The following is a 27233-nucleotide window of genomic DNA, read 5'->3' as shown; positions in this document are numbered from 1 at the left end:
GCCTAGTCAACTCTGTGAGCTGTGCAGGCTAACCCTCCCTTTTCCAATCTCGTCACTGATGGTGGTTACAAGAATTTGAGGGTCAGCATTGACCCGTGGGCCAACCTTTGGAGAGTACTGTTCTGTCCCTTCTTGGTGACATGCCCAGTGTCTGTATGTCCTAAGAACAGTAAGCTTGCTTGACAACAGGTGTTGTCCACCCACCTCATGTAACAATATGTGTAACATAATTACCTGTAACACCTTAGACATGTGAGGTTTGGGCTCTGAGCCTTGCCTTGTAAATGTTCTCCGAGTCTGTCAGGATGACTGAAGGATTCGATCCTTTAAAGGAAGGACGTAGCAGGTACTGAAGGATGACTTCTTGAGTCAGATAAGCCGTTTCCCGGCAGCCTGGATGTGCCCCTGCCGTCGTGGTGTCTCCTGTACTCCTAGTCAGGGCCGAGCGTCCTCCCACCTGGCCCTGGCAGTGCAGCCGACAGCTTCTTTATGCGCCCTCTGAGGAAATGACTGCTTCATCCTGATTGGCCGCTCTTTAATGCCCAATGCTTTCCCCCAGTTCCGAGACTACTGCGCTGTCTGTTTGCGATGGGAGTGGCCCGGAGCCCCAAAACCACTGGAGAAATGTGACTTAGAAGCAGCCTTCTTTGAAGGACATTTTTTGAAAGTTTTATTTGACAGAATGGGAAGAATTCTTGACCAGGTAACTCATCGGAAGATACTGATTCTCATGCCAATGTGGTAGACCTCCTGAGTAATCTTGTCTGACTTAGTCTTTCTGTTAGATGACTGTCCAAAGGTTGGGAATTCCCACGGCCAAGGGGCTCTCTCTTGAAGAAGGCTCTGTGTGTGTTCTGTTGTAAACATTTACAAAAATTGGGAAATAGACTTTTAAACTCTCCTTTAAACTTCAGATTTCCTTTCCTCTGTCTTATTTAAGGCAAGGTATTGGAGAGGGTGGCTGGAAGAAAGCTCTTCCTCTCCCAAAACCTTGAGTTTACTTAAGAAAATGCACAGTTGAACTTAAATCCAGGACTTGTACCCTTGTAACAGAATGGGGGAGCTTATGTTTGTCAGCATGTCTGCTGTCTGCTGCCACATCCAGCTGTTCTCAGTACCGGAGATTGGCAGTCTGTTTTCATTGTAGTCAGTGAATGGTGAGAAAGCAGAGTTCGCTCTGCTTCTAAACTTGGTCCTGAACTCCTCTGCTGTCCCAGCCGCCTCATCTGTCTCTAGGTAGTTCGTTTTGAGTCCACCAGATTCCTGTCTGCTTCAGTGAAAGAGAACAGGCAGGGCCAAGTGGCTCCGTCAGAAGTTCTAAAGACACCTTTCTCTCTAACGCAGGCTTTCTATGGCCTGTAAACAGCAGCGAACAATTAATTTCAGGGGTTATTGTGATACTACGTGCAAGAGATGTCAGAGCAGCTGCCTGCACATGTTGAGTCACGGGGAGTAGCCCTGAAGTTACTTCTATGTTTAATTCAAACACCTTTGTTAGGACTTTGGGCCAATGTGTCCTCCATATTCATAATTAATAATACTGCATCTGACGTGCTGCAGGTTTGATGGCCTGCTGCACGCATTCATGACGTCAGCCTACATAAGCAGCTGTCTCCTGCATCAGCTTTGTCTTTCTGCAGGTGTCTGTGTTGGTTTTCTGTTTGTAAATTTCAGCACTGTGCAGTACGTGCATTGACTTTCTTGGAAGGGCTAATTCAGCTGCCAGAGTCTCCTTTGCAGAAGAGGATGGGAGGGGTGTGGTTGTGGGGCAAGTGTTGGGGCTGCACAAGACATGAATATCTCTGTTCTTGCTTTCCCCAGCCGTATGATGTGAATCTGCAGGTGACCTCAGTGTTGTCCAGGCTGTGCCTCTTCCCCCACCCCCACACCCATGAGTACCTTCTGGACCCCTATGTGAACCTTGCCTCTGGCTGCAGATCGCTCTTCTCTGTGATCGTCAGGGTGAGTTCATTAACGTTCTGCTCTCTGGGATCCCCCAGCTGCGCTCAGCATCCTCCTCTCTCTGCGTGGTTAGTGTAAAGTAGGGCGTGTCTCCTGCTCTGCCTTCTGAACTGTTACATGGTAAGAGAATTCATTTAAGTTCTTGATATGTGGGCCAGAACGCAGGGTGAGAGCGCTTGCTCTGGCAAAGGGCCAAGATTCAGTTCTTAGCACCCACACAGTGGCTCACAACCATCCATAACTCTAGTTCCTCTGGGTTCTGCAGGCACCAAGCATGCATGCGGTATACATACCTGCATGCAGACAAAACACACATCCACATAAAGTAAAGCTCAAGTTTTGTTTTTATACAGTGTGCACATGTGTATGAGTGAGTGTGCGTGTGTGCACAGGCCCATGCTGCATGCAATGTGTGCACATGGAGGTGTGCTTGGCCGTGTGTGCTTCTGTATAGGCCAGAGGCCGACGTCTGGGGTCTTCCTGTCACTGACCACTTCAGTTTTTGAGGTCAGGTCTTCTGCTGAACCCACAGCTCACCCTCCCAGTTGGGCGAGCTGCCCAGTGAGCCCCTGGGATTGTCCTGTGTCCACCACCAGTGCTTGTATGTGGGCCTGGGGATTCGAACTCGGTGCTCATGCTGGCACAGCAAGCTCCTCACCCATGAGTCATCTCCCAGCCCTGACGTTTATGTCTTGAAGATTAGATAGGAGTTGGTTGGTCAAGGATAATAATGACACTTGGCATTCTTTGGTGATAGGAAGGGAGGCATCTCTGTCCAGAATCCCTGTGGAGTCACTCAGGGGCTAAAGTCCTGCTTCTGTTGCAGGTTGTTGGTGACCTGATGGTTCGAATTCAGCGTATTCAAGACTTCACCCCCAAGCTTCTCCTAGTCAGAAAACGACTGCTCGGCTTGGAGCCTGAAGGCCAGATGTGAGTCAGTGTTTTACATACTCTGTCCACAAATCTCAGCCAGCCCAGTGTGTGCTGTTCCCTGATCTTCTGTCTGCCTTTTCCAGTATCGACCACATCACGTTGCTAGAGGGTGTGATTGTCTTAGAGGAATTCTGCAAGGAGCTGGCAGCCATTGCCTTTGTGAAGTACCACGCTTCCGCCACACCGTGAGTGACATCACCGTGATCTCTGGGAACCCGCATTACTGTGTACATTTCATCTGAAGAGACTCAGCTCCACCCAGCCATGAGAGGACGAGAACCTTGTCAGTGAAGTAGGAATCTGCTGCCTGGCTGCTGCCGGTGAACAGGCCTGATGTCGCTTCCCTGGCTCCGTTATGATTCTCTGTGTGAACTGCACGTTGTTGAAACCCGGGATGCAATCAGATCTTCTAGATAGCATTTCCAGTGACCGAAAAGCTGCAAAACTCTTGGTGTCAGGACTTGCTGGTATTTCTGTTATTTTAATATCCTCCCAGGCAGCAAAGCATTTTGACATTCTCTGAGACTTAAATGCTTATATTCTTTTGTATTAATAAGCAGCAAAAAATCACTAATTTTGTAACTTTTTAAGGTTAAGATTCTTATCATACAAAATATTTAAGAAAATTGTAAATGAGAAAGAAATGTAGCTGAGGAGCCCTCAGAAGACTCTAGGAGATGAAACACAGAACAGCATCAACTTCTTCAGCTTTTGTAAGAAAACAATTTAATATGATAAAAAAAAGTATTAATATATATTTTTAAAGAAATGTTCTTTTACTCTTTTGTGCCATGTTCGTGTTGATTTCCCTGTGTGGCTCCAGTTTCTCCACACTCACGTCTGCAGCAGCGTTGGGCTCATTCGCCTCAGTGGTAGCGTTTGCTAAAGTAGTATCTTGTAAAGCTAGTTAACACATGCTGAGACCTTCCCCATGCCTTCTCTGAGAATGGCTTTATGAAACTGTTTCGTAATTGACTTTCTTAGTGGAGTGGGTGTGTCCGGGTGGGAGCTGATGGCAAGTCTGAGGAGGCCATCAGGATGCCGACCAATAAGTCTGAGGAGGCTGTCAGGGTGCTGAGGGCCTCTTACTGTTTACATTTGCTTTCATTTTGTTCCGTCTTTTGTCTTAAGAGATTCTAAAGAGATTTTTAAAAAGTCTTTCTGTGTTGAGTTCACACCTTAGAGGATTTGAGGAGCCTGAGTGTGTGGGAGTGGCCTGGATGCAGGATGTCTAGGTGAGCTGAGTTGCAGGGCACAGCTGCAGGTCACCTGCTCAGCCTGTCTCAGATGTGGGCTGCTGTGTTAAAACAGCAGGCGGCACTTTCCTCTCTGCTGTCGGGAGGCTCGCCTCGAGAGGGTCCGCCTCCACCCCCTCTGTGATGTCACCAGATGTGTGTGCACAGCCACAGCGCGTGGCATGTGCTCAAAGCGCGTTTGACGCTTTGTTCAGTCTATTTTACTAGCGTTTCTGATTCATGTTATAGTTCAGTTTCGCTACTTAGAAACAAAATACTGACAGTATGAATAGCCTGCCTTAGGTCTAGGGCGGTCATCCTTGTCAAAACAAAACAACTGTGCATTTTCAACGGGATGCAGATCTTTCTTTGCTCATTCAAGAACTCCGCTATAACAACAGGAGACAGTGATTCCCTGCATGGTTTTCCTTCTGTGGTCGTGAGTGATGAGAAATGGTTTTGTTGTATTTATTGACCAGTTTGTGCAAGAATTACCACAGCACCTTCATTTTTCAATGTTGCTGCAGTCTACGTAGATGAAGGTGGATTTAAAATAAGGCATTGAGAGGTATCAGATATTTCGTAATGCCATCCTAGGGCTCAGTAGGTGTGGTAGCAATAAGGTGACCTCCCAGACCAAATACTTGTCCTTGAATTCCCGGCAGGACCTTATCCGCTCATCCACTCAGACGAGCTCAGTAAAGCTTTAACTATAATTTGTGTGTTTGCTGCTTCTGCGAATAGAGTTTTCCTGAGTCACAATAATGACCTTGATCCGTAACCAGCTAGGGTTAGTCGGCTTCTCCTCTGTAATTTCTTCTGCATATTTAATTCAGACCTAGAGTCAGCACAAGTCAGAGAACCGAGTCGATTTGTTAAGGAAACCATATGCCACATCCCTAAGGCTTTTTCCCACAGTTCCAGAGACCTGGCTGTTTCCAGGATTTCCACACACCTGGTGCGTGGAAGTACCACCTTAGCCAAGTGGTTGCCATGGTGAGTTCCAAACCGAACTCTACCTGCTCCGTGGTTGTATAAATAGGAAATTGGTGTGCACGTTTTTTATTTTCTAACTTTCTAGCAGAAGCCTTTGGGTTTATTTTCAGCAACAAGCCATTTTCACCTGACAAAATCAGATTTGTCATTGCCAATTTTTATTACAGGGCTCACATTATAACTATATAATGTTCTCATACTGTATCTGTGCAATATGGAGCTATGGATGGATTCATAGCTTTTTGGCTTACCTGTATATTATTGTGTTTGTACATAAATGTATTTAAACGTGTGTATGTATATATATGTTTATGGACCATATTTGGTCCATATGTGTATATGGACCAAAATCCTTAGCTTGCTTACACTGTTGCTGGTGTAAAGATTGTTACATTTAATTTTACAGGGCACAAATTATAGAATGACTTTGTACTTCCAGGGTAATGTGTCCATAAGTTATTACATCACAGTTACCACTTAGTTTCCAAGTTTACTGTGTCACAGGAGTCACAGGGAGATGCTAAACCCACAAACTCGGTGGTGATTGTGCGTATTTGGATTGTATAATAAAGTAAAATATGCATGTCATCGTGACACTTGCTATGTTAAGACAGATAATCCTACTTCTAAGCCCTGTAAAATATCATCACTAATACTCTGTTAGCCTCTGCCTTGTTTACATTAAACAGGATATTTGATACATTTTTCTATGAACATCATGTGGGTCACTGATGGTGGCCACTGACAGAGAAGCTCTCAGATGACTGTGCCCGCCATCCCTTCCAGGGGTGGAGATCAGCTTTGTCCCTTCCGGGGGGTGGGGGGGATCAGCTTTGTCCCTTCCAGGGGGGTGGGGGGGATCAGCTTTGTCCCTTCCGGGGGTGGGGATCAGCTCCGCCCCTTCCGGGGGTGGGGATCAGCTTTGTCCCTTGGGGGGGGGGATAAGCTTTGTCCCTTGGGGGGGAGTGGGGGTGGGGATCAGCTTTGTCCCTTGCGGGGGGGGGGGGGGGGGGGGGGAGTGGGGGTGGGGGTGGAGATCAGCTTTGTCCCTTCCAGGGGTGGGGATCAGCTTTGTCCCTTCCAGGGGTGGAGATCAGCTTTGTCCCTTCCAGGGGTGGGGATCAGCTTTGTCCCTTCCAGGGGTGGGGATCAGCTTTGTCCCTTCCAGGGGTGGAGATCAGCTTTGTCCCTTCCAGGGGGTGGGGATCAGCTTTGGCTTGTGCCCACCGTCCCTTCCAGCTTGTGCGCTAACAGTGCATGCAGGACTAAGAGGGAAATCAAGAAAATAAATCAATGTAATTTAAACAAAATATTGTGTTATATTTTTGTAGAATTCTAACTGAAAATATTTTATCCACTGCTAAGTCTGAAATTGTGCTTTTTTTTTTTATAATTATTTGTTTGTATTCTGACAGTTTCACACATGAATATGATTCACTGCCCCTTTACCTTCTCCCATCCCCTTCCACCGGCTGAACACTTTCTTCCCAACACGACTCTCTTGTTTTTGTGCCTTGTTTTGATCCACTGAGGTTGGACTTGCTGGTGTGAGCACAGTGTACAGCTTTTTGCCAAGCAAGGCAACTTAGCACTGGCTATACCACTGAAGAAAAAGACCCCCACCAACCATTCATATAGCTTGTTAGGGAGGCGCAAGGCCTCATGGGCCCCTCCTCCACTCGTGATGGAGTGTAGGCAGGCCAGCCCATCTTGTGCAGGTAGCCGCAGTGGCCACGGTTCCCAAGCGTCACCGTAGCGTCATGCCAGAAGACGTGTGGAGCCGTGATTTTCTTCACCCCAGCAGACAAAGGGTTATGGGATGTTGCAGCCATTGAGTCACGGTAGTACAGTACGTGGTTGTGGGACTCCAGAAGGATATAATATTACCTAAGTAAACAGGAAGTGCATTGTAAGCAATTTCCAAAACTCTAGAATTGACAGAGACTTCTCGCTGCCTGGACAGTCACCCAAAGTTCTTCTGTACCATTGGGGCATCCATCTTCAGCCTAGGCTCATAGCATCCAGCAGTTTCTTGCCCAAATGGCTAACCAACTCCATAAGGAGCCTCTTCAATGCCCATCGTCCTCTTGAAGTAGATTAGTGCTGCCAGGAGCAGATGTGTCTCATTGTCATAAAAGGTCCTACGTTCTTAAACGTTTTTTTAGTTGTTGTTGTTGTTTGTTTGTTTTTCAAGACAGGGTTTCTCTGTAGCTTTGGAGCCTATCCTTGAACTAGCTCTGTAGACCAGGTGGTCTAGAACTCACAGAGATCCACCTGCCTCTGCCTCCCAAGTGCTGGGCTTAAAGGCGTGTGCCACCACCGCCCAGTATTCTTAAACATTTTAAATGCCATATTCTGAAGGTCTTTGAAAGATTTGAAAAATGCCTATCCATATGAAATACATATCTGTCAATCTAGAAAAATCTAACATGAACGCAAGCTTGACTATTAAAAATGATTGTCTATTAACCTATATTTGTTATATATTACATTTTTAAATGATTTGCACAAACACAATACCTTAATCAAGAGCAGAAATACATATACACAGTATAACAAAACTGATTTTAAATTAGTATCAATAAACCAAGATCCATACCAATGCAAGTCTCTATAGCATATCCCCCTTTAAATGTAAGCAAACATTCATAAACAATCACTTAGGGAATTTGGGCATAGTTTTCTCCAAACTGCTTCCTGCTTTTTATTGGGTGAAGTAATTTTTGGGGGTGTTCACAGCAGCTCTTGGTCCATCAAACCACATTAGTGTGGAATAAATCCACAGGTTCTCATCTGTGGAAACAAAAGAAGAACCTCTTTTCCAAAGCAACATATCCTTAGACCCAAATTTTGAAGACAAGATACCTTTATGTTAGTTTAATGTAGCAGTCCATACAATGAAATATCTCTCTATACTTAGCTCCTTCACAGTCAAAAAATTTAAAGAAAACACAATAATATACATAATCCAGACTGTCAGTGTATATTCCATCTTTACATGACTTACTTGCTTTTACTCTTATTTTTTAATATTTATTTCATTATCTTTACTCCTTTAATCTATAACTGTCTGTACTCTGTCTCTTTAAAGATACCTTTTTTTTTAAAAAAAAACATTTACTTCTTTTTATAACTGTTTATATTCTTTTTCTTTTCTCTCCCAAGCCCATGTAGATTTATCCAACACTGTGGCCGATTTAGAGGTCTTTTTTTAAAATCTGAATCTGTCTTTATTGTGTGTCTGTGATTATTTTCTGACTAGAAGAGCTTCTTAAAATGCTAAGCTGCGGCTTGATTAGTACTAAGGCTGCTTTGCCGTTTGGCTCCACCCAGTCCAACTTGGTGGGGTGGAGGTCTTTTTAGTGCAAGCCATATTCACAGTACCATTTTCAAGCACACAGTGGGTCTGTGTTGCCATTAACCAAGTCGTAGCACTCTGCTTGCAAACCCCATTTAAATGCCCGGTAGCCAGACCTCTCAAAAGGGTCAGAGCCATTTGTGCTGGCGAACCAGGAGCTGTTTATAAAAAAAGCCATGCAGTTTTAATTGCACCTCTCTTAAAGCAGCCTGCCCTTGCTCACCACAAGCCCATCTAGAAAAAAAAATGTGGCTACCAAAAGCCATGCTTAACTCTGTTCTTTTGTGTCTAGAATTCCTTTTTAAGCTTTCTCATGTTTTTATGTAGATATAGTCGACCAGGTTGGTGGGCCAATTTGTTGTAGAAGGCTACTCAGACTCGAAATAATCACACAGAAACCATATTATTTCCAATACTGTTCGGCCAATAGCTTAACCGTATTTCTGGCTAACTCTTACATATTAATTTAACCCATCTCCATTAATCTGTGTATTGCCAGGTGGCTGTGGCTTACTGAGTAAAGTTCTGGCATCTGTCTCCAACTGGGCTACATGGCTTCTCTTGGAATCCGCCCTCTTTCTCCCAGCATTCACTTTAGTTTTCCCTGCCTACTACCTCTATTCTGCTCTGTGCAGGCCCATTACAGTTTCTTTATTAACCAATGGTATTCACAGCACACAGAGGGGAATCCCACATCATGTGTGCAGAGAGGTGTAGGGTAAAACCTCCCCTGACTGACACTCCACCAAGCCAGGGCTTACACCTGCCAGCAAGCAAGATATCTTCAGTTCACTTTCATCCCAGTCATCCTATGACAAGGGGTTTTCCTGCCTTCCCAAATATGTGTGACATCTAAGAACTGAAAAGGAAAGGTAGCGTGCCTGATGGCGTCATCTAATGATGTCAGCTTATCGATGATGTCATGTAATGACATCACCTCACTTTTCTCTATGGATAGGCTAGCCAGGATATATGGGACTGGTCAGGGGTCTCTGAAAAAGAAAACAGCATTAGGGTATTGATTCTGTCAATGGGCTGAGCAAATCCTCCCAGGGAAGCAGATCACACCAGCTGACTCCCAGAAATCTGACTGCTATACTGGGCCTCTGTTCTTGTGTCAGGAGGTGAGGGGAAGGTTGTGTTCCTGGATTTCACAGTTGTTAGCTCATAATGGTACCCATGTTATGATGCACATTTGTTTACAATATGGTGCCCATGTGATCCTTCATTTTTTTAAAATTTTTATTTAAAAAATTTTTAAGCATATTTTTTTTTTTTTTTTTTTTTGGTTTTTCGAGACAGGGTTTTTCTGTAGCTTTGGTGCCCGTCCCGGAAATGCCTTTAAGCATAATTTTTTAATCGATTCTTCAGGAATTACATATTCTGTGTCCCAGTTCTACCCACTTCTCAGCCCCTCTACGTCTGCCTCCCACGATTGTACTGCCCCTGCAAAGGAAAACTAACAATAATAATAACGAATAAGATAGATTTTTAAAAGATAAAATAATTTTTAACATAATAAAATAATAAATACATAAAAAATAAAAACTAAAAATAAGATTATCAACTTCAAATAAAAACAAATCAATGAAAAGCAAGCAAGCAAAACAAAAGCCAAAGCTCTTTGATCCTCCATCTCTGCCCCTCCATCACCTCCTTTCGGCTCAGAGGCATTGGGAGCGGCTGTACCAGGCGGTTTCCTTACAGATGTTCACTGTGTGATGCGTGGTTGGCCAGGCTCAAGGCCTCTGGCCTCCCGCACACCGTCACAGCTGGATCCCTGCAGAAACTCCCTGGACATCCCACTGTGGCCCTGAGTCGTGTAGACCGTGCAGTCACCGTTCTGCAGGATGGGTCTCTTCATGCATTCCAGCAAGTCATGGGTGGGCTGGATGTTGATACGATGTATTTTTATCTCAGTCTTTCCCCGCCCTCAGCTCCTCCCAGATCCACCCACTGTGTCCATGCCGGTCTCAATCCCCTCTCTCCAGAGATCTGCTGAAGATGCCAGGGCTTATGCTCGTGTAGAGGCCCCAAAATAGCCACGAGCACATCCCGTGTTTAACAGACACTCCTGTCAAGATGGAGAACATTCCCAGAACTGCAGGCTTGAAGAGCTAGATGTGCAGTCAGAAGAGCGAGGGATGCACCCAGCCAGGGAGAGGGAAGACAGCACAGGCCCTCCAGTCGGACACCGAGGACAGAGCCATCATAAAATCAACGTTACTGCCAGGAAGAAGGATGGGAGGCCACACAAATCACTGGTGTGGGAAGAGCTACATTCAAAGCTGGAAGGATGACGTTCATCTATGTATTCCACATCCCTCATTCCATTCTCCAGCAGGCCAGCATGGAGGGGCTCAGGCTACCAGACGTGTCTAGGGACCCCTGACCTGGAGCATTCTAGAAGCAAACAAATCCGTTTACTTTACACTCTACTGCTGAGACCTCCTTTCCATTGATTTTATCAGCAGTTGGGCAGACAGGGCATCTTACTGCTCTGTGAGCTTTGCTGGTTCCTTCCATCAGCTGAGCGTCTGTGGCCTTTGTTTCTAGCCTGCTTTAGTGTTGTTTAGTAAACAGACCATCCTTCAGCTGCCTCAGTATTGGGCTCCAACAGAAACAGGAAGGAAGCAAGCACTTGCTCGTGGGCTCATGGTCCGTGGGCTCCTTGACAGAAGCGCATTTGATTATGTAAAGGCTTTGCTTCCCACAAAATGATCTGGTGTGGCAGAGATCAACTGAATCTGAACACACGGCCAGCAGGAGCACATGAGACTCACGGCAATCTGGGTTCAGATCCACATCCCCAAAATAAAAGCCATAAAGGCAAATGCGCATAGCAATTTCTGAGTGTTTTTCTTTGAAATTTGATGTTGAAATAAAAATACTTTTTCACAGCCCTGAATGAATGGCATCTTTTCATGCATGGCATATAATATAATTGATATTCATTGAGTTCCAAATGTTTCAGAGGAAAAGCTGATACTCATCTTGCGGAACAGCGCTGCTCATTATCATTTTCATTTCAATGGGAAGAAAAGATGAGGGCAGTGTAATTAATTTGACACAGATAATTCTGGGTTGAGCATTTCCATCTCAACAGCATTTTAAGGCCTTCGCATTATCAAAAGTTCTTTGTCCCCGTTTGTACTACTCGCTCTCGCTATCCTTTCTGGTACAAAGCCATTGCATGCATGTTGGTCCCTTTTCTAGATCTGTGTCATCCACGCTTCAGCTGCCATGGACCTCTTGGTTAAAGCAAGACGCTGGATAGACATGCATGCTTGATTTTTCTGTTGACTACTGAGCCTTACCAGTTCCTCAGACCCTATGTCTTATCTTTACCAGCAAAGTCTTCAGAAGCACAGTTACCATGGGAGCTGCCCCTAACCCTTAACAAAGACTTCTGTCCATCCTCCCCTGCTGCCGAGGGTGAGATTGTATCTCACCATGTAGCCCTAGATAGTCTGGAACTCACTATATAGGTCAGGATTACTAGGGATTTGCAATAATCCTGCCTCCACCTCTCAAGTGTTGGAATTACTGGCGGGGGTCACTCTACCTGACTGCAATAAGTTTTTCTTGTAAAAAGTCCTTTTTCAGGAGCAGATAAGCTGCCTTCAGGACCTCTATTTAGCAAGCCACTTATCCCAAGAGACATTCCATCTCTGCAGAGGCTCTGCTCTCTGACAGGACTTTCCTAAAGATCCTTTTCAGAGCGGAGAGACATGACTAACTAGACACACAGAATCCCATATTTGGAAGCCATGGTAAAGTTGAGTTCTGAAACTGTAACATAATGTGTCAACTATGATGTTCAGCAAATATTGATTACGTATTGTCTGGCTCTAGCAAGGGGATGGCTTCCAACAGACAGAGGTCCCTGCCCGTTCAACTTTTGCTTCTTAAGATCCAAGGGACAAAGTATTGTGTCCTTCAGTTCAAGTCTGCACGCCTGTGTCCTGCGCTGCATCTCAGCAAGGAATCTACAGATGGGACCGTCTCTTTCCAAATGTGTTTTCTGCTTGGTTTTGTTGGGGGTGGCAGAGGAGGGACCTCCCTTTGAGTTTGTCAAGGTCACCTAAGCAATAAATTCACAAAGGGTCAAAACCCTCCATGTTCTTTAAGCCTCCAAGATGACAGAGTGGCAGGGCTTCCATCAGAGGACCAACTTCTATCTTCCCAGGGTGCACCCCTCCTCACTAGCATCTCCATCTAGAACCCTGCAGAGCCCCTGTAATGGCAGCTGCTTCCTGGGTTATTTCTGATGATCTCAGCAAATAGTCTTTCTCACCATCACCAACGAGGTCACAAATCTCAATGCTGAGTCCCCTGCTGGAATCTCTCTTCTGTTGTTTCTCTCTCCCTAAGACTTCTCCATGGCAGCATCTTCCAGTGTTGATGCTAGGCTCTAGAGGAGAGCCCCCCAGGGCTTTGCAAGGACTCTGGAACTTTCCTCGAGATCCATTTCTTGAGTGGACTCAGGAGCTATGCTGGGAAATCTGTGCTGCAGATGCCCACATCCATGTCTTCCTGCATCTGTGGATTATTTTGCTACGTTAGTGTGCTTTGGAATTCGGCTCACAGGACATTAGCTACCAGTAAGTGTATATATATATATATATATAGTTCGCTAAATCACCCAAGAAAACTCTTGTGACACTTCCAACTGTAAAGACTTAGTCTACAATTCCATGCACCCTATTTAATAATGGGCCAAGATTTCATTTCCACAGTAAACCCCAGGCTGCTGCCCATACAAGTCAGTCAGATATTGCATTCTATTGAGTCTAAACTAATCTCTCCTCTGTTAGACTTCACTTTTTCTTACAGGACTTGATATCTGACCCCAGTTATAGTTCTAAAACTTGAAAGCTTGCATTGGCAGAGAAAGAATCTGGCTTTAAGAATGTCAATTTCATTTGACTCTTCCCAGATGTGGACATTCCAAGCCCCTTCCAAATAACATGTTTCCAGTCAGTGTCATGGGTAGGCTAAGTTCAGTTTGCATCGTAATGTCCTACTGAGTCTTTTGGTTGTATTTTTGTGTAAAATTGGTCCTTACTGCTAAAACAAAAACGAGGTCACCTCAGCGCTGCCAGAGAATGTCTCTGGTTCTCTGTCATGAGCAATAATTGCAGTGTTGAAAACTGCCCGTTGGCTGAGGTCGTCCTACGCCACTGTCTCAGAAACTTCTCTGGTGCTGTGACCGAATTCACAGTGAGAAACAGTTTAGGGGAGGACGGGATTATTTGGGCTCACAGATTGAGGGCATACAGTCCATGGTGAGGGAGCAGGTTAAGAGACACATGATCATAGCATGTCCACAGCCAGGAATCAGAGGAAACAGGAACATTTTTTTTTTGTTTTTTGTTTTTGTTTGTTTGTTTGTTTTTTGATCAGGATGGACTCACTTATTTTAAGCTGTGGTGGAAATCCAGGACTGACTCACTGATTTCACCCTGCCCTCCAAACTGTTCTAGCTTTGTCCAGTCGGGCTCTTGAAACATGCAGGCTGTTTGCATGTTTGTGTCTGGCTTTGAGTATTTCTTTGCTTTCTTGGACTGTAAGATATTTCAGGCTCATTTAACACGGTTCGTACTTTAGTTCTTTAAGAAGCTCAGAGTTCCTTTAGAAACAATTCCACAGCAATGCTTAACTCGCTGCTGCGGGGCCACACAGCCTGGAGTTCCGGGATGCTGTACTGCAATCCTCTCAACCTGAACATTCTTAGGATAGAAGACATTGGTATTCTATCAAAACTACCCAGAGCAGGTGCCAAGTAGGAAGAGCAGGTCTTGCTCAGAGACAAGGATGTCTGCCAGCAGAAGGAAAACATCCGTAATCACCAACGTTACAAACTTGATCCTGGCCACACACAAGGTTTCCATTCCAGAAGTATGGCTCAATTTCCAAAGGAATCTGATACGGATCGGTCTGAAAGGAGTCATCCGCTGGGCTGAAGAGACTGCACAATTGGGAAGGTGCTTGCCATGGGGGCATGAAGGCTTCAGTATGAACTCTCATCAACCATATAAAGGCCAAGCACAATGCCACACGTCTGCAGTCCTAGCTCTGGGGAGGCGGAGGCAGGATGATCCCTCAGGTTTGCTGGTCAGCTCCAGAATCAGTGAGACCCCGTCTAGGAAATAAAAAAGCTGGTCATCAATAGAGGAAGATACCTCTACATGCACCCGGACCCCCCCACACAAACACATGCACAAGACCATGCGCGCGTGAGTGTACACACACATGGCCTGGTACCAGTGTTCAGGATGAAAGATGACAGTTTTAAAATCCTGTAATTACCCTGAAGCTAGTGTTATTTCACTCTCTTCTGTGTGTTAAAATATCGAGTGGCTGATAAGAAACGTTTGCAATGAACTGCACTCTCCTTGACTTAATCTGGTATCCCTTCATTTGGAAACCACTAAGAGCCTCAAATAGAGCCGGCCCAGGGCTCTCCAGGCCAGAGGCCCCGTATATAGATTTCTCTTGTCTTCTGACAGAAATGGTTTGCTTATATCTGTACAGATGAGAACACAATTACTGTAAGGCGGGCGAGCCCGTGAAGTAATAGGGGCGGCAGGGCTGCGTTCTCAGCACCCCTGGCCGCCTGCCAGGCTAGCTTATGCCCAAAATAATTACACAGACACTGTATTCTTTTAATCACTGCTTGGCCCTTTAGCCCTAGCCCTTACTGGCTAATCCTGTTATCCCGATCAACCCATCTCTAATAATCTGTGAGAACCGGTCTTACCGGGAAGATTCTAGCCTAGTCCATCCTGGGTCGGAGCTTCATGCCGGGAGCGGGGCATGGCGTCTCTCTCAGGTGTCTGCTCCTGAGAGGAAAGCTCTCGAGACTGAGCTCACTTCCTCTTCCTCCCAGAATTTTGTTCTGTTTACTCCTCCCACCTATCCTCTAACCAATAAAATGGGCCAGGGCAGTGCCTTTATTAGCCAATGACCTTCCTCCATCATTTCCCCTTTTTCGGTTTAAACAAAAAAAAAGGCTTTAACTTTAACATAGCAAAATTACATATAACAAAACAGTTATCAAGTAAAAGTTACAATAATCTTTATCATTACTAAGGAAAACTATAACTATAACTAACTATTCTTAACTCCATCAAAGACTCCAGAAAGATATAATATTACCTAAGTAAACAAGAACTAAGAAACTTCAAACTCTAGAAATGACAAAGACATCTCGCTGCCTGGACAGTCACCCAAAGTTCTTTTGTACCGTTGGGGCATCCATCTTCAGCCTTCAGGCCCATGGTATCCAGCAGACATTTCCATAAAGCAGGAAAATTCAAAGTCAGTTCAGTCACTATCTGTTGTGTCCTGCAGAATGTCTCACAGACTCTTTCATGAATCAGGAACCCCGAAAGATCATCTCACCTTAGGCAAGTTCAGTAGTCCTCTCTCTGCGGGTTCTCTGTGTCCAGTTTATGCAATAGTCCAGGCAAGAGCAGTTTCTTGCCCAAATGGCTATCAAACTCCATAAGGTGCCTCTTCGATGCCCATCTTCCTCTTGAAGTAGATTGGTGCTGCCAGGAGCAGAGTGTCTCATTGTCATGAAAAGTCCTAAGTTATTAAAACATTAAATGTCCTATTCTGTAATCTTTGAAAGACATGAAGAATGTCTATCTAAAATATATCTCTATATATCTAGAAAATCTAACTAATATGACTACAAGCTTTACTATTATCGATGATTATCCATTAACAACCTATATTTCTTAATTATACAGTACATATTTAAATGAACTACACAATCACAATACCTTAATCAAAATCAGAAACACTTATACATATAACAAAATTGACCTTAAATCTCTATCAATAAAGCAAAATCTATACTAATGCAAATTATTCATATCTATATCATATCCCCCTTTAAATGTAAAAGAATATTTATAAACCATATTTGGGAACATGGGCGCAGTTATTTCTCTCCAAACTGCTTCCTGCTGAATGGGGGCGTCGTTAATTAGGTCTTTCATGGTATAACCTGTGTGTTAGCTTCATCTCAGTTGGCAGTTGAGCGAAGCAATTTTTTGAAGGCGTTCACACCAACCCTTCAGGAGGGCGTGGTCCATCATACCAAATCGGAATAGAAGAAATGAACAGCGTCTCATCCTCTGTGAAAACAAAATAAGAAACTCCTTTCCAAAGCATCATATCCTTAGATCCAAATTCATAATATCTATGTTGGATTAGTTCAGCAGTATTTATAAATAAATATCTTTTAGCATCTGTTTCTCCTTCCTCAGCATTTAAACAATTCAAAGAGAGCATAATAGCATACAGTATCAAAAGTCTCTGTGTATTTTCCATCTTTGTACGCTTTGTTTTAACCTCTATTTTGTTTATTTTTACTTTTAACTTTTTGCTTTTTGAGACAGGTTCTCTGTATCTTTGACCTGAAGTAACTCTGTAGACCAGGCTGTCTTTGAACTCTCAGAGATCCGCCTGTCTCTGCCTCCCAGGCATTCGGGATTAAAGGTGTACACTACTACACCTTGAACTCACAGAGATCTGTTTGTCTCTACCTTCTAGGCACTGGGATTAAAGGCGTGTGCTACCACACACAACAACTCTCTTCCTTTTTTTTTTTTTGTTTTTTACTTTAAGAATTTTGACTTTTAGTCTGCATATATTTTTAACACGCTGTAAATCATTTAGAAATTTTCTGTCTTTGAATCTCTCTTTACTGTATATCTCTCTTTTTCTGACCACACGAGTCTTTAATTTACCAAGCAATATCAGTAGGATTAAAGGCGTGGCTTTGATGGCTAGATGTTGCCCATTCCTTAGCTTTCTGTCCTCATGGCTGAGGCGCCTGTGCTTGCAAACCTCAAGAACTGCCTGCGTAAAAGAGTCAGAGTTTGCCGTGGCAGGACAGCCCAGAAAGCTGGCATTTTTAAACAGCGCAGCTTTTTTCCTGCTACGGCTGAAAACCGAAAAGCATGCGTTCAGCTTTTCGTCAACACCGTTTAAGTGTTTCGTGGCAGGACCTCTTAATGAGCTGCAGGCTATACAGCTAAAGCTGAGTCAGGAAGCTTCTCTTAGAAGAAAGCGCATGCTTGCCTCAAACAAGCAGAGCAGACCCGAGAACACAGCAAGTCTAGTTGCCATCAAACAAATCGTAGCACTTTACTCCAAATGCTCTATTCAAAAGCTCTGTCTCCCCCAGGAGCCAGACAGAGATCGCAAAGGCGGCACAGCCCCAGGAAGACGCGCTTTAAAATGACACAGCGTTTTTTTTTCTGCTACTGTTGCCGAATCAGGAAATCTCTCTACAGCATGCCACCAACAAACAGCAAAAATCTGTGTTAAACTCTCTTTCCCTTATTTTTAAGCCTTCTCAGGTTTTTTAAGTGGGTTTAGTCCATCACGTGGGGCGCCATATGAAGTAATAGGGGCGGCAGGGCTGCGTTCTCAGCACCCCTGGCCGCCTGCCAGGCTAGCTTATGCCCAAAATAATTACACAGACACTGTATTCTTTTAATCACTGCTTGGCCCTTTAGCCCTAGCCCTTACTGGCTAATCCTGTTATCCCGATCAACCCATCTCTAATAATCTGTGAGAACCGGTCTTACCGGGAAGATTCTAGCCTAGTCCATCCTGGGTCGGAGCTTCATGCCGGGAGCGGGGCATGGCGTCTCTCTCAGGTGTCTGCTCCTGAGAGGAAAGCTCTCGAGACTGAGCTCACTTCCTCTTCCTCCCAGAATTTTGTTCTGTTTACTCCTCCCACCTATCCTCTAACCAATAAAATGGGCCAGGGCAGTGCCTTTATTAGCCAATGACCTTCCTCCATCAAGCCCGTCTGCTCTGTGCACTTGGATTTGCTCTGCAAAGGGCAGCACTTGTGTGTCTGCAGCTGCATCCTGAAGCCCTGCACTTTTAGAAGCTTGCTTGCATTAAACATGAGATTCGGAAAGTGTGGTGGCCACAGGGAATTGCAGGCAGCTCCTCACAGCCCACAGTGAGCTTTGCTCTGGGCTGAGAAAGCTTCCTGGGTGGGGGAGGGCTCGGGACAAATGAGGCAGAGTGCAAAGCCTGGAATGGAGTTTGGCTGACGGGTCTGATTCTTATATTTGTATGTGACAGGGTCTCCTGCAAGCTAGGCTGCCCTTAATCTAGCTACGTAGTCAAAGATGACCTTGAACTCCATTTTTGTTTGCTTTGAGACACGGTTTCTCTGTGTAGCTCAGGCTGTTCTGGAACTTGCTTTGTAGACCAGGCTGTCCTCAGACTCAGAGATCCACCTTCCTCTGCTTCCCGAGTGCTGAGTTTGAAGGTGCCCCTCATCACCACCACCACCCCCAGCTTGACCTTGAACTCTCGCTCAGCTTGCCCGTAGCTTCCACCACCACACCCAGTTTCTGCAGAGCCTGGGGATCAAACTCTTGGCTTCACTCATGCTAAGCAAGCACTTAACCAACTGAGCTGCAGCACAGCCCCTGATTTTGGTGTGAATATTTGAGAAGGAGCGAGAGTGCTTTAAAGACTAGGACTGTTTCTCCTTAACACCCTGAGGAGAACGTGGAATTAGCTGTGAGGGTGTGTGAAGGAAGAGAACACCCCCTCCACACACACACACACACACACACACACACACACACGCGCGCGCGCGCGCGCGCGCGCGCGCGCGTGGGCGGGAAGTGGGAAAGCCGGGTGCAAGAATGCAGGAGAAGCGGTAAGGCTGACGCAGGAGAAAGGCACTACTGGAGACTAGGAGCCCTGGATCTCCATCTAAGTCGTGCCCTGCTCTGTGTGGGTTCAGTGCCCTCAGCCTGGTGGCCGGACCCTGTCTTCCTGTCTCCTTACCCTGTTTCTGCTCCATATCCAACCCTACTCTTCTAGGGAGCAATGTGACCTCAGCCCGGAGGCTCCCCCCATCTCCATCTGGCACTCAGCTTGAAAACGACCGGCTTGACTTGTTCCTGGGATTTGCTCCTGTGACTAGTCCCCTACCCTCAGTCCTACCCCTCTAACTCAGCCCAGGTTCTGTCAAGGCTCTGCTGTGAGTCCTCAGTCACCTACTGCTGTCTCCTGAGCTGAAACATGCAGACGGTGCCCGCTGTTCGACTCTGAGGGCTGTATCGACTTAGTGCGAGCCTGGCAGCTCTGGCTTCTGCTTCTCCACACGTTCCCAGCCTCCCAGGCCTCCTGGATCATAATGGCTGGCCTGGACTCTGCCAGCAGCTTGCTGGGCAAGCTTCCCAGATGTTCTTTAGAGAGACCATCTCTCTCTACGCTCCAGTTACAGGAGGCCCAGTTCACCCTGGTTAGACTTCTCAACTGTCTCTTGCTGCGGGGCACCCCACCGACCTTGAACTTCTACCCTCACAGAAGGGTAAGAATTATACACTGGCATTCTCCTTCCTTCCCACACCCACAGCCCAGTCCTGCATTTTCTTCAAAGTGTGATAAGTTACCCCGTAGCATATTATCTCCAGCTGTTTACTCCCGACAAGAGCACGTCCGTAAACTTTGCCCTGGGTTTATGGTTCCAAGTCCGTTGCTGACATGGCAGGCAGGGGCAAACGGACACTCATATGGGGGGGGGGGGGGTGGACCCTAATGACCCAGCATCACGTAGATGCTTTTTCCCCTGAGGCTCAGAAGAGCCTGGATGACTAAAAACAATGGAAACAAGGTCAACCGTTACCGAGTGCTGCCGCGAGGGGGCGATGGCGCCAAACGGTCTCTCCCCTTGCCAGGAAGACGCTGGATGATCTCCAAATTCTTTCAGTTCCTGGGACAGATGGCCCAGCCATGAGGCGCCTTCGGAAATCCCAAATCCCGACGTAAAATTTGCATCCAAACAGTTATACTAGCCCAGCGCTTCGAAGTGCTGGTTCACTTTAAGAAGCTCTAAACCCACAGAAGCAGGCGCTGGGTCGAGTGTTCTTGTTTTTACACTAGTTTATTTGGAGGGGTGCCCGCTGGCCACCGTGCATGCGTGGGGGTCAGAGGACCCCTTGAGGGAATCGGTTCTCTCCTTCCACCACGTGAGGTGCAGGGTCGAACTCAGGTCGTCAGACTCGCCCGCAGATGCCCGGGAACGAGTTGCAGTTAGTTGTGAGCCTGAGTGCTGGGAACTGAGAATAGGTCCTTTGCAAGGCCAGTCGGTGCTCTTAACTAATGAGCCGCCTCCAGCCATCCGTCTGCGCATTTTAAAGCTCCTTGGTCATTCTAACAGGGACCCTAAGAATCTGGTTACACGGGAGGGGGGCGGCAAAGGAATCGTGGGAGCAAGTTTATATTTTAGATCATTCTATCGTGTTTCTCCTGTGACTTGAGACGTCACGCTGATGTCTGGTTTTAGAATACTGTTTTGCCTAGTTCTGGAAGAGCCTGGGGAATAATGCGGAGAGCAGGCTCCATCTACAGAAAAGCCCTTATCCTTCCTTGATGTGTAAGGACCTTTTAGTTTTAGCCTGCTGGGGGAGGAGGACCCACCCCTCTCTAAGTAACCCCCTCACCTATGCTCTGAACGGAAGCCCCAATAAACTCATTAGTTCGCCAGAGTGAACGCTGGTGGAATTTTGCCTCAGTTTATCATTGGGACCTTAGGAGAAGGATAATCATTGCTTCATGTCTCCTCCCAGGAAGGAATTTGTTGCCAGGAAGCAACAGTGGCAAAAGGTCCGTGGTCCCAGCGTTGGGAGTCACCTTTGACTACTTAACAAGTTTGAGGCCATTCAGGTTACATGAGATCCTATTTCAAAAACAGAACAAAGCACAAAACCCCAAGAATAAAAATTTAGAAAACTTGTGTCATAAGTTGATCTTTGAAAGCCTGTTCAGGTTTTGTTTTTGAGACAGGGTCTTACTAGGTACCCCAGGCTGCCTTTGAACGATCCATCTCCCACCTCAGAAGAGTTTAGGGATCACATGACAGGGAGACAGCATTTTGCAGTGGTTCCAGAATGCCTGTCTGTGTGCGCCCCACATTCCAGTTCAGACTTCTGCCAGGTGTGGTGGTTCATGCCTGTTCAAAGTCTTTTTCCACTGTGTAGTGAGTTGGAGGCCTTCCTAAGACTGTCTTAAACCAAACAAAAACACAAACGGATGAAAACAAAAGCAGGTTTCTGGGTATTGGTTCTGGGGTGAGTGACATTCCCTCACCTCCCCAGCGACAACAGAGCTGTTCACCTGCCTCATGAGGAGCAGTGGGCGTGTTTAACTGTAGGGCTAGGATGTGCAGGATGAGCGGTTAAGTTTGGGGGTAAAGGTCACAACCATACAACTTGCCCAGATAAATGGTTTTAAGTTTCTCCACAGAGCCACACTTCCATTTACATAATTTTAGAACATTTTCATAAACCCCAAAGGACCTAGCCAGGACCTCTTAGCTGTAACCAATCCATCACCTGGTCTTTGGCACTACAAAACTACTTCCTGTCTTGGCAGGTTTGTCTGTCTCAAGCATTTCCTAAACATGGAAACATATTATATGTTTGCAAGCTAGGAGAAGGCCTGACAGGCAGCAGGCAACCCAGGCGCGTGTGTGTGTGTGCATACACACACATGCATGCACGTCCACAAGCACACAAGAAGACCTGACAGGCAACCCTCACCATCACACATGCATGCACGTACACATGCACACAAGCATGTACGCACACATACAAGCATGGACATCTACTCACCCCAAATAGGGACCCACAACAGACCAAAGTCCAAATGCATTTTATTGTGGTCACAGGAATATGGGTGAGAGTTTCTTAAGGGAGCAGAAATGACTCCATGACAGCTGTATCACTAAAGCCCACCTCAGCATGGGTGACAGGTGTCCAAAGCTGGGAACCTGGAGCACACTGCACAGGCTGTGGGCAGCTCAACAGGCCCCCGAAGAGCAGCTTCTCCGGGTGGCTCCGTCGGAACAAGCCTCTTCTAGGCAGCTCAGCTTGTCTGAGAGCGCCTCAGCCTTCTTCATTGTTTAATCTTGGAAGGGGGGGGGGGGGCTGCTAATGAATCTGGTTAGTTTTGGGGACTTCCTGAGGCTAACTTGAGTTATACACTTTCCTTCTTAAGGAGCTTCCCTGAAAGACAGGGTGCTTCAGTCTTGGAGGAAACAGCTACATAAACCAGGAAACATAACGGCTATTCTGAATGAAGCTTTTCCAGGCTTCCATTGGTCCAGGTCTGGATTACACCAAGCTCTGAAATTTCTTCAAACCCCGAGTCTCCAACAGCAAACCCCAACCTGTTTCCTCCAGGTATAGCTGGGGTCTGTATGTCCGTATCCACTCCAGCAACTATATTTCAAGTAAGTGGTGTGAGTGACCCCAAGGTGTGGAGAGCAGTGGACCAAGCATCCACGAAAGGCTCTGGGACCCACGTCACACACTCCCTTAGCTCACACAGGACCCAGTCAGCCCATCTGCGGGGAAGTGGCCCCAACACGATTTCCACCTCTTGGCCAGGTCATCTCAGTTATAATATAGACCTCCCATTCTCACAGAGACCAAAGGAAACCTTTCAATACAAACATAGCAGAAACCCCTGAAGGGGGGCTTTAGACCATCACTGGCCCTTGAGCCCCTGAGTAGCATAGATGATGTAAAAACAACCCTCAGCTTCTCTGCTCCCCTGCGTGGGCCTGAAAGTGGTCTAACCCCAGGGATCAGAAACGCTTCCTTTAGCGGGATCTCATTGTAAGCCTTTGATTTATAGACATTTCTAGACAAGCAAGATGCTAGGGTCTGCCTTCTGGAAGAGCCTTCTGAAAGTCTCCCCCATTCCCAGGGGAGGGCTGGTAACGGGAGCAGGGAGCAGTGTTTTAAACACAGCCCCCAGCTGGTCACTGCTCCGCAGGGACCAGGTCAAAGACCTCCTCACCATCCTGTAGACAGCGCTGCCTGCCCCCCCCCTCCCCCCCGGCTGCTCTTTGCTGATAAAGTCCTGAGTCCTTAAGAAATTTGCCAGAGATGATCCATCTGGCCCCTTCGCAGCCTCTTTCCTTAGCTTTCACCCCAGCTTGCCAAGCCCTCGCTCACCATGTCACTGCCATAAATATTTCAGAGCGACCTGCTGGGCTCAAGGAGTTGGAGGATGCTTTGTGCCGCCCGGTTAGTCACAGAGGCTGGGTTTATGGAGCCGCTGTTCACTCTGACGGCGCCTTGCCGCCTGCAGAGCCTCGGCGGGAAGAGGAGGAAGATCTCCCCATTTCAAGGTTGACTAGTTCAGCCATCCTCCCCAAATGCCCATTCTAGGACATCACAAGGCTTGCTCTGCTCCCCTTCCCTTTATCCATCCAACTCTCCTTAGGAAAACCCAAACACGGTCTGCAGTATTTGTTTATTTGCAAACCAAGCTCATCAAGCCCCGTCAAGAAATTGCTCTTATGACTGTGTGTGCGCTTTGACTGTTTGGGGTGGCTTTGGCTTGCTGAGGAGATGATTTTGTGTCTTCCTGTTCAAAGGGCCTGTGCATGGAGCTGCAAGCTAGGGCTCACTGACCCAAATCAGCCCTGCCTGCTGAGCTGGGGTGGGGGGGTAGGGGGGGTGCCTGCGGACCACAGCGAGGCTCCTGGGCTCTGCTGGGCAGCAGCAGACAAACTCATCCATCCGGAGCTGGGGAAGCAGCCGCCTCGAGCAGATGCTGCCAAGTCAAGGGTAAACAGGCTTGGCAGCATCTGCTTGTGTGCGCCTCAGAGCGGGAGAGCCTAGTAGGCATTTGCGGCTTACCTTGTGACAAATACCCCCTACCACTCCCTGAGGATGAAGGAACAGCTGAGAGAGGGAACCTACACGGTAGGTATACCGTACACTCAGGATGGCACTAATAGGCAGGAGTCGTGGGAGGGCTCAGAAGGAAGACGTGGTCTGACCACTGAGAGGTATGGGGGGTGGGGTAGGGATGTGGTAGTGTTGTTTGAGGACTCCCCCCACTCGCGTTGGTTCCTGATCTTGTAGACTTTAAATGGACATGGGGATTGATAGAGAGGTTGCTCAGAGGTTAAGTGTATTTACTGCTTTTCCAGAGGACCCAGGCTTGATTCCTAGCATTCATGTGGGGTGTAGGGCTCACAACGTCTGTAACCCCAGCTCCAGGGAATTTGACACCCTTTTCCAGCCTCGTACGGCACCTTCACAATATGGCACGCGCGCGCGCACACACACACACACACACACACACACACACATACAAACACACTCACAGAGAGAGAGAGCTCAAGAGTAACCTTCACATACAAACCACACACATGCACACACATACACACACTAACATAATACTACACACACAGACACACACACACTCAGACACAGAGACAGACATTTACAGAGACACCTTTGTACACAAAGCACACACATGCACACACACACTCATACATATACAGAGACACATACACACAGACAGACACAGACAAAATCACCTTCATACACATGTCACACGTGTGCACATACACTCATATACACATACACATGCTCACATATGCATGAACACACACAAAGAGAAACAGAGAGAGGAAGAGAGACAGAGAGGGAGGGAAATAACAATATTTTTAATAGATACAGAGAGAACTTGGGGTCAGTTTACTGGGACTAAGGAGAGAGTGAGGATGTCCCAGATAGCAGGGTAGGCAAGTTTGCAGCCTCAGCCTAGAGGGTGACATGAAGATGAGGAAGCAGGAACATTGGGTTTCCTGAGAGGAGAAAAGCCAAGCAGGCAGGCCCCACAGTGAAACCTCAGAACTTCCTCCTGGAGCCATGTGTCATTGTAAAGGGACACTTATTCCTTCCTTACCTTGTCTTGTCCTCAGGTCAGCTGAATTCTTATCTCTGGCCTGGCCAGTTTTCCTGGGACTATCAGGAGGATTTCCTCTTTGACACTGTCATTCACACTGAAGAGTTTTGTTAGCCACTGATTGTGCAATTTGTGCTGGAGGATGCTGACCAGATATCCATGAGTCCCAAGCGGTGTCTGGGAGGCAGAAGTCTGCAGAGGGCTTTTCTTGCATGCCTTTCTTTCTGCCTGGTGTCTGCTGTCGTAGGAGTAAGCAGGGGAGATTGCAATAGACACAAACAACAGAATGCCTCGTCTAGACACAGAGAGAAAGGGGGGCTCCAGAAGACAGAAAACCTACAGTGACACCCCGAGGAGAGTCAGGGATTTTATTTGTCCCTTTTCTATTACTGTGATAAAGCACCGTGTCTGAGACAGCTTCTAGGAGATAGAGCTGATCTGGGCTTGTGTTTGCAGGGGGCTAAGACTCTGTCATGGCTTGGATGACAGGGTCAAGTTTCAGACATGGAAGCCAAACTACAAGGACAGAGCAGAGAGAGCAAACTCGAAATGGCACAGGTCTTTAAACTCTCAGAGCTCATCTCCAGTGACAAGCCTCCTCCAACAAGGCCGTACCATCTAAGCCTCCCCATACACCACCACCAAGGAGAGACACAAGCATTCAAATGTCCAAGACTAAGGGGGCATCTTGTTCAAACCACCACGACAGTTATGTTTGGGGGTGTGGAGACAGAAGGGATGTTCTGGAAAGAGCCAATTAGAATTCGTGGTATAGACATGAAGAATAGAAGACACTAGATGGACCAAGATAATCATTGAAACTGAAGCAGATATTCAGGGGCATAACTGCTCTATCCGATGTTACACATAGAATATAATAGCTTAGAAAATTTGAAGTTTTTCATGATAGATTCTTAAAGCTCTAAAAATCATATTTTGATCAAATAATAAAAACTTCAATACCACAAATACCTTCAAGATGTTTTATATAAAGTATTTTAACAAACATATATGACAATGTAAGCCCATCTACAGAAAAAGAATGTAGTTCATGAGGACAAAATTTATAGATCAAAAATATTAATGAAATCGGAAAATGCTTTTTTGGTGTGGGAAGTCCTTCTGTATATGTGTTGCATTTATTGGTTAATGAATAAAGCTGTTTTGGCCAGTGTCTTAGTAGAATACAGCTAGGTGGAAAAACTAAACTGAATGCTGGAGAAAGAAGTTGGAGTCAAGGAGAAGCCATGGAGCCTCCACCAGAGACAGACGTAAGCCACCAGCCAGAACCGTGATACACAGATTAACAGAAATGGGTTAACTAAAGATATAAGAGCTAGCTAGCAATATGTTTAAGCTATTGGCCAAACAGTGCAAATAATATAGTTTCTGAGTGATTATTTCAGGAGTCTGGGCAGTGGGGAAATGAAAAAGCAACCTCCCCCAGCAATTGGTGTGCCAACATGGGGCTGACTACATCCACATAAAATCCTGAGAAACCTTGGAAAGGAATTCTAGACACAAAAGAAGAGAGTTAAGCATAGCTTTTTGGTGGCACCATTTTCTCGGTTGGGCTCTGTTTGATAGAAGTAAGCAGAGGCATGATGGTTTTAGGAGATGGCTTCCTGCCTCAGCCAGGGCAGCAAAAACTGCAACACTTCTTTAAGAAGGCTTCCTGGTCCAAGCACGAACTCTGGCTCTTTCATGAGGCCAAGTATTTAAATGGGGTTTGCGAGCAGAGTGCTACAACTTGTTTAATGGCAACATAGACCTGCTGTGTGCCTAAAAATGGGGCAGTGAATATGCCTCTGCCATGTTGGGTGGAGCAAGCAGACAGGGCCGTGTTGGCCCTAGCCACACCCTCTTAGCATTAAAAAAAGGGTGCTTGGCCGGGCGGTGGTGGCGCACGCCTTTAATCCCAGCACTCGGGAGGCAGAGGCAGGCGGATCTCTGTGAGTTCGAGACCAGCCTGGTCT

The 27233-nt window shown here is 46.4% G+C and overlaps 1 protein-coding gene across 1 annotated transcript in view; it reads left to right on the top strand.

Moving 5' to 3' along the window:
- The window catches only part of Fhip2a (FHF complex subunit HOOK interacting protein 2A), a 29819-nt gene extending 23995 nt beyond the window's left edge, over positions 1-5824 (top strand). The window contains exons 14-17 of the mRNA XM_041661727.1: positions 560-703; positions 1822-1962; positions 2789-2892; positions 2979-5824. Coding sequence (XP_041517661.1) covers positions 560-703; positions 1822-1962; positions 2789-2892; positions 2979-3084 — 495 coding nt within the window. The 3' untranslated portion in view covers positions 3085-5824. The remainder of the gene's footprint in view (positions 1-559; positions 704-1821; positions 1963-2788; positions 2893-2978) is intronic.
- The last annotated feature ends 21409 nt before the right edge of the window (positions 5825-27233 follow it).

Source organism: Microtus oregoni, unplaced genomic scaffold (assembly GCF_018167655.1).
Source record: "Microtus oregoni isolate MIOR12 unplaced genomic scaffold, Mior012 000012F_ref0000307, whole genome shotgun sequence".
In the NCBI taxonomy this organism is placed as follows: Eukaryota; Metazoa; Chordata; class Mammalia; order Rodentia; family Cricetidae; genus Microtus; species Microtus oregoni.
The sequence above is the reverse complement of the archived record's forward strand: the minus strand, read 5'-3'. Positions and strand labels throughout refer to the sequence as shown.